Genomic DNA, 12,908 nt, shown 5'->3' with positions numbered 1-12,908 from the left:
GAAGTTCCCTCCAATAAAAATGACTCATTCGTGAAATTGATTTTACGCTTTCTTATCAAACCATGAGTGGGCCATAAAGATTACTGCCGCATGACACCAACATCAAACAAAAAAGAACCAACCAAAAAAATATTGTCGAATCAGCGCAATCACAACATGTTACCCATTGCGAATCAATACGATTATTGCTATCTCTGCGGTGTTTTTTTTTTTTTTTTTGGACAGTGATAAAGTGTATAATGTGGATATTGGCAGGACAAAGTCAAGTTTTGTGCCATGTAATTGGCGGTGAGTGGTGAGTGGTGAGTCAGTTCGATAGAAGTGCCCCAGTGCACATAGTTGCGGCCCTATTGAATTATATTGTAGATAAGGGTTCGCGGTTTGCTAGAAACGCTTTTATGTTTCGCACACGCTCGAAAGCTTTTCGACACGCTTAGAACTTTTTGTGCTTTGGCGGGCAGTTGACGAGCTGCCTTCACGCCAAGCGGACGCGAAACGGCAACAAATGCCAAACTATATATAACAACAATAGACCATCCATTGCCCACAAAAGTCACAAACTGTATACGAGTTCAGCGGGCAACGGCAGTGAGCAAACCGATCCGCAAAATTTGATTCCGCGACACCAGCAAACGTTATGTGATAAGTGTTTATTTGTTTGTTCCGGAATCGTTTCGCATCCTGCGTCCTGATTTTCCAGCGTGGTGTTCGACGCGTGTGCGTGTGCGTGTGCGTGTGTTTGTGCGCAGGACATAAAGCTCTGTATTTTGTTGATATACGCAGTCCTTGCAAGGCCACCGAACAGCTGGCAGTTCCTCAACTCGGCTAGGGATAGAATCCAAAACAACTTTTATAAACATCTTTTTAAATATACATTGAATCGCCACCGAACCCAGAAACGTATTTACATTTTACAAGTACAAAATCTACAAAAACTCTGCTGCTTTGGAAAAGCATTGATTGAACTCGAGCCGAAAAGAAACAGAGGAAAGATAGCAACATGTCTTCTATGGCTGCGTTTGACCAGTTCAAAATTGGACTCAAGTAAGTAGAGAATTCCACTTAGAGAGTTACCAATTAAAAGGCTCATTTAACTGATAAATCAGCTTGCTTAAGTACCGGGTTCCCTACTTGGTCGGGCAATAGGTTGGGTCCTTAAACATTTAATTTCCTCTGCTAAGAGTCCGAATGAAAATCGTTCCAACTATACAAGGCACATGACATCAGCGCATTGTGTCATCCCGAATGAAGCAAACTATATAATTAAACTGCACACCTCCAAAAGCCTTGTGTATTTCGTAGCTGACATATCTATGATTTATGCCCAGAACTAAAGAAATGCTCAGTAAAGACGGCTGAAATGACCGAATAACTCTATCGCCGGTAATTCTCTTACTCATACCAATCGAGCATTTTCCTGGAACGACAAAAAACGTTTTGCGTCAAACCGTATGGCGAAAATATTTATGCTCGGCAAACCCAATTTTTATGGATTTTTTTACTACGCAGCTGGGAGCAATGAAATTGCTTCTATATTGCTGAGCAGCTGCTTACATTGTCCTTCCCCAGGGATTGGCTGTCCTTGTGGAGAACACGCACACATATTTAATTATGTGCGAGTGAACAACAACAACAGACAGGATACAGGTGGGCAGTGATGGCTCCAAAATGTTCATGTAATTAAAACTATGGTTGAATATATGTTTTTATGTGGAAAAAAGGATTGCAAACTTTCTTAGTCACCTTCTATATTAAAATGTACAATATAAAGTAAAATGTCGATAGAACAAAATGGGTTTGACATGTTTTGTTTTGGTTCTGGAGCCAAATTAGTTATATCGCATGTACAATTAAATATGTACAATCCTTCGTGTTATGAAGTTTCTATTTATTTTTCATTAGGCTGCGGTGGCCCCTTACTGCTCCTTTCAAGCTGTTCCTCCCACTAGCCTTCTATTGGTGCCATGAAATTGTAGATTGTCTTTATTATGAGCAAACATAGACACCCACTAGCACTGTAGTGTTCCATAGAACACAGATACAAGGCAGTCGTACACTTTTCGATTCGATTGTGTTCGGTTCTTTGGCCCTCTCTTTTGTCTGTGGGCTTTTTGTCGACACTAAAACTGCGCAAATAATTAGGTAGCAAACTAGAAAGCCTCCGAAACCCCGCTCCCAGATGTCTGCGGGATGTATGTAAATTATTGTGTTGTGTAAACCATAGAAAGCCTATGTGACTCATATTTTGGGCTGGTGTGCACAAAAAGTGTTTGACGTTTTGCAGAGAATGGGAATGGTGGTGAATGAGATCAGCTTGGCTTGGTGGCTAACTGGTTTCATTTCAGTCCCCTTCAAATGATGATTTCATTGAATTTCAAATGCCATAAGATGAACTGTAGCGAATGAGATGGTTTTTAATTTCCCTTTGAAATTGCTACCGCATAATTCAGACGAGCTTACACATATTATTTTTGTAAGCGAAATACGCTGTTTGTTTGTTTCAAACAGACATTGCATTTATTTTAATATATTTACTCAAAAAATGTTTCCATTGATACGCCCTGTAGATATTTGCAATATAATGACGCCATATCAGAAGCAATTTTTTATATATTTCAAATGTGCATTAATTTGCATATTCAAATCGTTGTTTTTGTGATTGCTGTCAGTCGCGACTGTTTGAAATAAATTCACACAGCCCACATTCAATCAATTTGGCACATATAAATTATCAACTTACATACAATATATTTTCTGCTTTGCTTTTTAAATTGCTTGCCTTTAAGTATTCGATATTAAAATTTGGTCAATTCCAATTCGTTATTTATTGGCTGAAATCAATTTTAGTCATTGGTTTGATCAATTGACACAGCAAACTCATCGCTTGGCAGCCAATTAACCTTCAATTACAGACAATCTTTGCTGGGAATTCTCAGTTCTTCTTGGCACGTGCAAAAATTTCGTTACGAGGTATACAAATATCTCTTGGAAATTCTTTGTCTTCTCATCTCGATTTGCCCAGATTGATCTGGTTCAAGCCGGTAAAGATTTTTTAGTACTCTTCAGTAGCAAAAAATGATCGCCATAATAAAATTATTGTAGTTAACATCACTTGGTTGACTGATAATGACAGATAGTAAAATAATGAATACATAAAAAAGCTCATAAATACTTTATTGACTTAAAAAAACGAAAAGTTCTAATAAACTTCCAAAACAGTTACCCTTACAAAATACTTCTAAGCATATTTGATCGGACTTCTCTCAAAATTTGGTTTCCAAAATTGTTGACTCTTACTAATGAAACAAGGTTGAAAATTTAATAAAGCTTATAAAGCTAGAAATAGGTTATTAGTTATAAAACAAATCAATTTGAACTCGGTTTTCGCCATGCTTTTGGCCCGTTTAACCCATGTGCTGCAGGGAAGATCGCTGCGTCTCTTTGGCCAGACTGGAGGCGCTCGTCTTTGGAGCTCCACCCAGCCCCAGATGAGGAGCAATCCTCGGGCGACGCCGGCCGTAGTGCCCAAGAGGGATGTGCCGGGGCCGGGGATGAGGAAGTATTCCAGGGGGTCCAGGGATCGCGACCGGTCCCACTTGGAGAGCCGCACCAGAGGACCCTCTCTCAAGGATCGCCTGATGGGTCCGCCCAGCGAAAACGCCTATTCCATGGGCAAGGGGGCCGCGGCAGGAGCGGCCCTGATGGGCCTCGTGGGTCTGTGCTACTACGGCCTGGGCCTCTCCAACCAGCCCAGCATCTATGACCGCTCGGTGGTGTGGCCCCAGTACGTGAGGGATCGAATCCACGCCACCTACGCCTACTTCGGGGCATCCTGCGGGGTGTCAGCCGCTTCGGCCGTGGCCTTCTTCCAGTCGGACGCCATGATGGCGCTGCTGACGCGTTCCGGGTGGATCGCATCACTGGTGACCCTCGGACTGGTGATGCTCAGTGGAGCCGTCGCCCAGGGCTTGGACTATGAGCCCGGGTTCGGGGCCAAGCAGCTGGCCTGGGTGGCCCACTGCGCCGTTTTGGGGGCCGTGCTGGCGCCCATGTGCCTGCTGGGCGGACCCATTCTGACCAAGGCCCTGCTCTACACCGGCGGCATCGTGGGCGCCCTGTCCACAGTGGCCGCCTGCGCGCCGAGCGAGAAGTTCCTGCACATGGGCGGGCCGCTGGCCATCGGACTGGGGGTGGTCTTCGCCTCGTCGCTGGCCTCCATGTGGCTGCCGCCCACGACTGCGGTGGGGGCGGGGCTGGCCAGCATGTCCCTGTACGGCGGACTGATCCTCTTCAGCGGGTTCCTGCTCTACGACACCCAGAGGATCGTCAAGGCGGCGGAACTGCATCCGCAGTACAGCAGCTCACTGTACGACCCCATCAATCACGCTTTGGCTATTTACATGGACGCCCTGAACATCTTCATACGTATTGCCATTATTTTGGCAGGAGATCAGAAGCGAAAGTAAAGCCATCGATATTCCCGCAATAGTTGGCCTCCTTTGCGTACAAATTCAAAATACCCAGGCACTTGGATCGGTAATTTGAAAAAGTCTAACACCAAAAGCAAATCAACTTAAATCCGGAAATCTTATAAATATAAGATAGGAAAAATTAAGATTTATGCCCTGCTAATTGAAGGTGTATCGTATAGCATCTCTTGATTAAATCATATTTATACCCGTTACTCGTTGAAATGTATGTAACAGGTAGAAGGAAGCGTTTCCGACCGTATAAAGTATATATATTCTTGAACAGGATCAATAGCCGAGTCGGTATAGTCTGTATGAACGTCGAGATTTTGGAAACTATAAAAGCTAGAGATTTGGGACTTGGCATGCAGATTTTGGTAGTTCCTAAGCAGTGCAAGTTTGTTTCAAATCAGAGCCACGCCCACTCTAACACCCAGAAATCGTGAAAGTATGTACTGTCACTCTGAGACGTGTTAGAAGGCTGGGGTTGATTGTTGTGTGTGCGCTTCGGTCATATCTATCGGTAGACCCAAACATTTTTTTAAATCGAGCTATTATTTTAGAAGTTATGGGGCTTATGAAGTTTTTTGCCGCTGCTAGCAGATGAGAGAGAGATAAAGTGAGAGATAACAGAACTACAGAACTGTTAGCAGATGGCGCCACCTTAACTTCGATTGTTTTGTAGGGGAAATACTTGGGTTGGTTGGCTGAGTAAAGGGTATCTAATAGTCGGGGAACTCGACTCTTGTTTTTTTTATACAATAAATAGATAGATTACCATAAACATCTTTGGTCAGCTGCTTTTGCCGTTCTGAACAAGTAATTGTTTTTAGATTTCTGTGCATTTCAGCATTCTTTTGTTCTGTATGCTTTATTTATGACGCTGCGCTTACGTCGGATACAAACGCGGCATAAAAATTCGTCAGTGTAGCATGTGAAATTCTGTCGCTAGCCGTTCGTGCTCGCCGTCTATCTACCGCCCACTCACACCAACACACTTGTCGACTGTCAATTCCATTAATTTTGCAGCATATTCTTTTTCTCTATTATTTTTTTTACCGAGAGCTTTTCTACGGCGAAAACAATTTTCTTTAAATGAAAAAAGAATGAAAGAATTGCCGCGTCAAGAGCGAGCACTCTGATAAATTTGTATGTATGCATAATGTGTATTATAAGGATTTTTCAATGAATGAGTTCAAATTTTAGCGCATTCATCATCAGATTAAGGCACGCAGATCAGTTCGAGCTGTTCATTATACACATTTACCCTATTAAGGTTAATAAAGTGAACATATGGCCATTAATGCTATTCAAATTTGTATTAATCTTAATTTTTATTAAAATTTATGTGAAGTGATTGTCATATTACCTTCTTATATATTGTTCTAGTTTGATTGGCAAGTTTACTACAAGTGTTATTACTTATGTAAATTTGTTTGATTTATAATATTTTTTTGTTTAATTGAGCGTTGAGCTCGATTTCGGGCTTGAAACACATGTAACCCTTTAAATGCTCTAAGTAAATGTTGTTTGCAATTAAATTTTAGCCCACACACATTATTCAGATAACTCCTTGACCTGTAGCTTGACCACCCCTTCCCCCATATTCCATCAAAGCTCCACAAATGTAGCTTTCGCAGCCTTGCCAAGGTCATCGTTATGTCCACGAATGCGTCTGCAAATAGAAGCCAACGTTTTGTAGGTACTCCGAGCGGAAATTAATTTCTCGCGGTTTAATGTCTCTAATTTTGTACGAGAACTAATCATTATTTTCGTGTGTTCTCATCTGCTGCAAGAAACTAACGTGGCCATGACTGTCTGACAGTCTGTCCGCTAGACAATATTTGATGTAGCTTTAGATTAGATGGTCCTACATTTCCATCTATCGCGTGCCGGATTTGTGCCTAGGTCTAGCTGATAACGCACAGCCAAAAAGATTACGAAGCGAGTATGCAAAAATAATTGAATCATATATGACACAAGCCGAGCTTATCACTTCCCCGAGTGCATAGGAACTAAACACAAACTAAAAACTGTATGGAATTGTTCCAAGTATTCTATTGATAAGGTGATCTGAATAACAGATGTTTCACCATTCCTTATTGCTGCACTTATTTTATTTTTGTTCAATTTTTTGGAATTTTGTTTGCTTTGGGAGATAACTTTTTATTTTTTTTATAAATAATTATTATTATTTAAAGTGACTGTTATCTGTTGATATGACATTGGAAAAAAAGTTATAAATTATTTTTGAACGAGAAAATTATGTTCTCTAATCAATTTTAAGTGCTTAATTTAGTCTTTAAATATATTTCGTGAAAATAATTTTTAATTTATTTGTATTTTTTTGTTGCTTATTTTGACACAGCTGTCGTCACTTGTTGTGAATAAGCAGCAACATTTTTTTCATCTTAGTGTAAGCACAATTTTTTGTTTATTTTGCTTAAAATTTATCACTGCAGCAGCCAAAAATAGCACATAAATCAGTTGTGACACACAAGATCGTTTATCAGATAAACTTTTGACGGAAGGCAAAAAAATGAATCGGAAAATCAAATTTTAAGCAGCTCTAAATGAGTTAACGCAAATTGTTTTATGTGCACTTATTGATACTTGTTTATATTCATCTAAGAAAAATAAAATTAGCCATGGTCAAAGTGATACATGTAGGTTCCATATATGAGCAAAAAGAACAATTTCAAGAACGTTTCTTCTCGATAAAGTGAAAAGTAAAAATACTGAAAGAGAGCAGATTTGCTCTTGGTGTTTTCGTTCTCAAATTCTCTCGGTGTAGGCTTTCAGGATTTTAAAAAATGTTCAGTGGTCAGTTCGCCCCGTTTGGGTGCGTTTAAGGACCACCAATTGAGAAATGTCCTTGCTACACGCAAGCCCGGCATTAGGACACAATTTTTATGGCCGGGGCAGACCCGTCATAAACATTATTTATATTGACTTTCCTTCTTTTTTATAGGTGCCGACCATTAGCTTAAGCGCTCCTTCGCCGTAACAATTTCCATGGCTAAGTTCAAGGCCACATTTTGAGATAGTCGCAGCAAATTGCTACGGATGTATTATTCACATCATGCGTTGGGGCTTCGGCTTCCATCTCGACCGAAAAATGCTCGTTCCGGCTATTAATAAACACACATTTTGATATATTTTCGCTGCCCTTGGGGTGGCTTCAGCTGCTGAAGGCATTTGCAAACAACGACGACGGGAAAAAAACAAAGAGTGGGACAGATTCCCTACTTATAGTTCGGTTTTGGTGTTATCGTTCTGGATATGACATATACGGGATTACGCAGGCATTAATTTAAAGTTGAAACACGTTCCTTTCAAATAATGGAAATAACGACAGAAACGGTTTTGATTTGTATATAGTACACGACTTGGCCATAATGGATAGCTATAAACAAAAGCCGCCTCATGGTGATCTAAAATTGGGGGTCTCTAGGGTAGGAAACATTTGAAATCACTATATGGATACGAAATGAATGAATGTTTGGGACACCTTATCAAGGTAGCTTAATGCTTTTATTTAGACAATTAAAAAATAGCACCTCAGCCTTTGTGTGTTAACAGTTCCCGCAAAAATCACGGCACCTCGTTCTATTTTTAAAGCACAAAATATGTAAACAATTGCCAATTTGTGGAATGCCTTACCAACGGTATAAAAACATTTCTTTTTCAATGGCCTTTGCCTTGAGTTTTTGCTAAATGATTTGTATCTGTTTTTTCATTGAACGCTAGGGCTTTATAAATAAATAATTATATGAACACATAGCCCAGTTGTGATCGGTTGTTAAAAGTTTAGTACACTTTTCAGTTTCAATGGCCTCTACCCTTGAATTCCTGCACTCAAGTTGAATGACTTACACAACTCAAAAAATTATACCGAAAATTCGTTTGGCTAGCGGTTTGTTTATCTTTTGATACCAGAGTGCGTCGGATTTTGTTTGCACGTTAGCCAGAACAAATAAGCCGAAAACAAAAATCGGAAGGAAAAAAGAATAGCAAAATATCGCAAACTGATTTAGTATGTATCGTGGAGAGTCGAGGGGCTTATAAATGGTGCACACCTGGCCCGTCAGCCACGGGCTGATAAAAAATAACCTTATCAGCAGAGCACTAAACGGAAAGTAGACTCGCATCAATACCAGCGGGGCTGACGTCGTTTATTGTCTCTGATTAATGGCCGCAACGGCTCAGATCCGTTGGTGGAAATCGGAAAATGTCTTGTGAAATCCTATAAGCTCATTTCGGTCTCTTTCCCCACAGAATGGTTGACTTTAAGGTCCAGCAACGCCGCTACAGGACCAGCGAAAAGACTGTCGTCAGCACCACCTACGGCCCATCAAGGGCGTGAAGCGGAAGTCCATCTACGGCCAGTCCTACTTCAGCTTCGAGCGGATTCCCTTCGCGAAGCCGCCGGTGGGCGAGCTGCGGTACAAGGCCCCTCAGCCGCCGGAGGTCTGGACGGAGGTCAAGAGCTGCACCTCCCAGGGCCCTAAGCCCCTCCAGAAGCACTTTGTGTTCGAGATGACCGACGGCTCCGAGGACTGCCTCTACCTCAACGTCTACACGAAGAATGTGAGTTAAAGCCAAAGTCGACTACAAATTAGGGAGTGAAAAAAGCAGTCCTGTATGGAAATGATTTCAAGTAACCTACTTAAAGCACTTAACTTTTTTAAATGCGGAATAAATTTCTTATTTTATGATCCCAAAGTCCCTATTTCAACAATTTACTTATGAAAGTTCATTCAATAATTTTTTTTTTTTTGACCATTTTGGAAATTTAATAACGGCCGAACGGATTTTATTTTCTCCAACATTTTAAAACTTAGAAGAGTTTTTTAAAGAAAAGTGACATTCGAACTAAAATAAATCTAAAATGGCTAGGAAGAAATATTAAAATAGTTGTATGATGTTGGAAAAAAAATTAATTTTCACAAATTATCAATATCGCCTTTTTTCTGCTATCTAAAACCGCGTATTTAGATCTACGCACCGCAATCAAATCCATTTATTCTAAAAAATAAACTAAAACTATAAAATTATGCAATATATATATTAACAATAAATTTAAATTACGATATAAAATACAGTTTTACTCTGAACATGAATTTCAAATTTCTCCGACAGTTATATCCCACCAAGCCCATGCCAGTGATGGTCTGGATCTATGGCGGTGGCTTTCAATTTGGCGAGGCCTCTCGCGAGTGCTACAGTCCGGATTACCTGCTGCGCGAGGATGTGGTGGTTATTTCTATTAACTACAGACTAGGCCCACTCGGTAAGATAGAATTCGGAGATTGCAAATGAAAAAATTCTATTGTGCCTTTACTTTGAAGGATTTCTGTGCCTGGACGATCCCGAGCTCGATGTGCCCGGCAATGCGGGCCTCAAGGACCAGGTGTTGGCCCTTCGATGGGTCAAGGCCAACTGCTCCCGTTTTGGAGGAGACTCGGCGAATATAACCATTTTTGGGGACAGTGCGGGCAGTGCCTCGGTCCACTACATGATGATAACTGAGCAGACGCGCGGACTCTTCCACAAGGCCATCTGCATGTCGGGCAACTCGCTTTCTCCGTGGGCGGTCACCCCCCAGAGAAATTGGCCATATCGGCTGGCTGTGCAGGCGGGCTATGCGGGCGAAAACAACACCCGCGATGTCTGGGAGTTCCTGAACAACGCCAAGGGATCCGAAATCATCAAAGCCAATGGAGAGCTGTGCATCGACGCGGAAAAGAAGGAGCGAATCGGCTTCTCCTTCGGACCAGTGATCGAACCCTACATAACTAGTCACTGTGTGGTGCCCACGAAACCCATCGAAATGATGCGAACCGCCTGGAGCAACAACATCCCGATGATCATCGGAGGCGTCTCCAACGAGGGTCTCCTCTTGTACTCCGAGACCAAGTCGCATCCCAAGTGTCTAAACGAGCTGGATGACTGTCGGTTTGTGGTGCCCATCGAGTTGAACATGGACAGGGAGAGTGCCCTGTGCCGGGAGTACGGAGACCAGTTGAAGCAGAGCTACTACGGCGACAAGACGCCGAGTCTCGACACCCTCCACGAATACCTTCAGGTAGGTTCGATACAAGGCTTAAGTCATATTAGTGGATATTCTATTCGCCAAACTTAAATTATACGAAGTTATTCCCAACAAGTCTCGTGACTCAGTAATCTTATTACTTATAGCAGTGTAAGCCTCATATATTTGGATGTTTAAGACTAGTTTTCGAATAGTGACAACTTAAATTAATACATTTTGACAGTACTTAACAGCAGCTCTGCTAATTACATACTTACTTAAAGGGATTACGAAAACAACTGTGATTGTAGATGTTTATGTGCTGACGGCATAAACTAAATATTTGTCAAACACTCATTCTCTGCCTTGTTATTAAAACTCTCAAATTTTTAATAATTAAAGACGACATTTTTGTCCTTTAAGCCAACTTCTTAGTCATAGCAGCGTTATGTTTGCTTCAAAATTACTTAAGCAGTTCATAAAAGTTCTTTGAATATGTGTCGTATTTGCAGAAAACGATTTTGTGAAATTTAACTTATTTATTTATTTATTCGCCAATTGATGGATAAAACCTTTTTCCTTTAAACAAACGTTCTGTTAATAATAATTAAAAAAAATCTTTAGATGCAGTATTTATTTATTAAGGGTTAAGCTGCCCAAAGTTTCAATACCTTTTTTTTTTCTTTTTATTTTATTAAAAAGGTATATATTTGACGAATAAATAAGTTTACATAGCTACCTATGTATCAGCTTGAGCAGGTTGAAATTAAATGTATTCTAAAACATGAATTCGTTGGACAATTTACAGATGGTCTCCCACGAGTACTTCTGGTTCCCCATCTACCGCACAGTATTGTCCCGCCTGCAGTACGCCCGCGGCGCGCCGACCTACCTGTACCGCTTCGACTTCGACTCGAAGCACTTCAACCACCTGCGGATCCTGAGCTGCGGCAAGAAGGTGCGCGGCACCTGCCACGGCGACGACCTGTCCTACTTGTTCTACAACTCGCTGGCGAGGAAGCTGAAGAACCACACGCGGGAGTACAAGTGCATCGAGCGGCTGGTGGGGCTGTGGACGCACTTCGCCGCCAGCGGAAACCCCAACTTCGATCCCGAGCAGGAGGACCTGTGGCAGCCCGTCGACCTGGCGTCCGTCGAGAAACACCAGCTGAAGTGCCTTAACATATCCGACGAGCTGAAGGTCATCGACGTGCCCGATCTGAAGAAACTGATGGTCTGGGAGAGCTTCTTCCGACGCGACGAGCTGCTGTAGGGATCTGCAGGGAGCCACGTAGACTAGATCTGTAGCTTTATTTGAACGAGGGTGGGTCAAGAAACTTCGAAGGTTGAATGGACTCTGGGATGCTTTATTTGGTCTGAATTTAAACCAAAATAGTACATACAAGCAAGTCTTGTGTTTGCTATGATCAAGGGACTCTTTCCGAGGTTTGAAACAGCCGTTGTCCACAGATTGCAACATCACCATTGAAGTTTTTCCATGTTTTTGGCATCATGCCATTTTGGCCAAGTGAGCCCACCCTAACGTTTATGATTCTGAAAGCTTTACGTTGAAGCCTCTGTTTGAAACAACGCAAAGCGTAGCTTAAGACCTGAAATCAAGAGAGTTTATTGTTGTTAAGTTTGCAAACGCAAAGTATTCGATTTAGGTGTGTTAAAGATTGTCCTCGTTTATCTATATCTTATCGAATCGAATCTGTAGTTTAAGCAGGCTGTTTGTATGTAGCAAGACTCATTACTTGCAAGTGTGAATCAAGTCGCAACTGAAGTACCTTCTATGAGAATCTACCAAACCAACTAAACCAACTAAACCAAACTAAACAAGACAGCCAAGGAATCTGAGCAAAGAACTTATATTTACAGTTCTTTTAAGTCGCGCTGATATTTTTAAAAAGCCAACTAATATCAACCGTATTTTATACGATTCAACTTATTCGAGATCGTTTAAGTCCTCAGCACAAACCTGAGTTAAGGGTTCCATTATTTTTCTTCCATTTCTATGAAAACGCACACATCTACCAAAAGGAAATTTCCATTTGTGTTTCCTAAAAACAAATAACTGAGACAACTAGTTAAACGTAACCAATTTATTTATATACTTAGCCTAAGACTTTTTAGACACTTAGCCTTTTGTATACATAGGTTGTTTTTGGTAAAATGTTATTTTGAACAAACAGAAAACCTGTCCAAGTTTTACATAATTTTTAGAAAATAAAAATAAATCCAAACAAAACAAAAACTATTTATACAAAGTCGTTTATGAATGTCCGCAAAAAGATACATACTTAAGACAGATGGTTAAAACTAGTTTGCCTAAGAGTTCTCTATGTATCTAAATCTGTTGGAAATTTCAAGTTAAAGTCGATAAGCTTCAAAGCTATGTGATG

At 41.1% G+C, this 12,908-nt stretch overlaps 2 protein-coding genes across 2 annotated transcripts; both read left to right on the top strand.

Moving 5' to 3' along the window:
• Positions 1-439: 439 nt before the first annotated feature.
• Positions 440-12,573, top strand: LOC128252678 (esterase B1). Its single transcript, XM_052980618.1, is given in 6 exon segments — positions 440-1,044; positions 8,748-8,821; positions 8,824-9,059; positions 9,612-9,762; positions 9,821-10,557; positions 11,312-12,573. Coding segments are annotated over 6 exon segments (1,707 nt in total). The 5' UTR covers positions 440-1,000; the 3' UTR covers positions 11,777-12,573.
• On the top strand, positions 3,220-4,613 carry LOC128252685 (growth hormone-inducible transmembrane protein). Its single transcript, XM_052980626.1, has one exon. The coding sequence runs from the start codon at positions 3,390-3,392 to the stop codon at positions 4,464-4,466; it is 1,077 nt and encodes a 358-aa protein (XP_052836586.1). The 5' UTR covers positions 3,220-3,389; the 3' UTR covers positions 4,467-4,613.
• Positions 12,574-12,908: the final 335 nt, after the last annotated feature.

The sequence above is a fragment of the Drosophila gunungcola genome, chromosome 3R (assembly GCF_025200985.1).
Source record: "Drosophila gunungcola strain Sukarami chromosome 3R, Dgunungcola_SK_2, whole genome shotgun sequence".
Classification (NCBI taxonomy): Eukaryota; Metazoa; Arthropoda; class Insecta; order Diptera; family Drosophilidae; genus Drosophila; species Drosophila gunungcola.
Note: the sequence above shows the minus strand (reverse complement) of the source record. Positions and strands in the feature narration are given on the sequence as shown.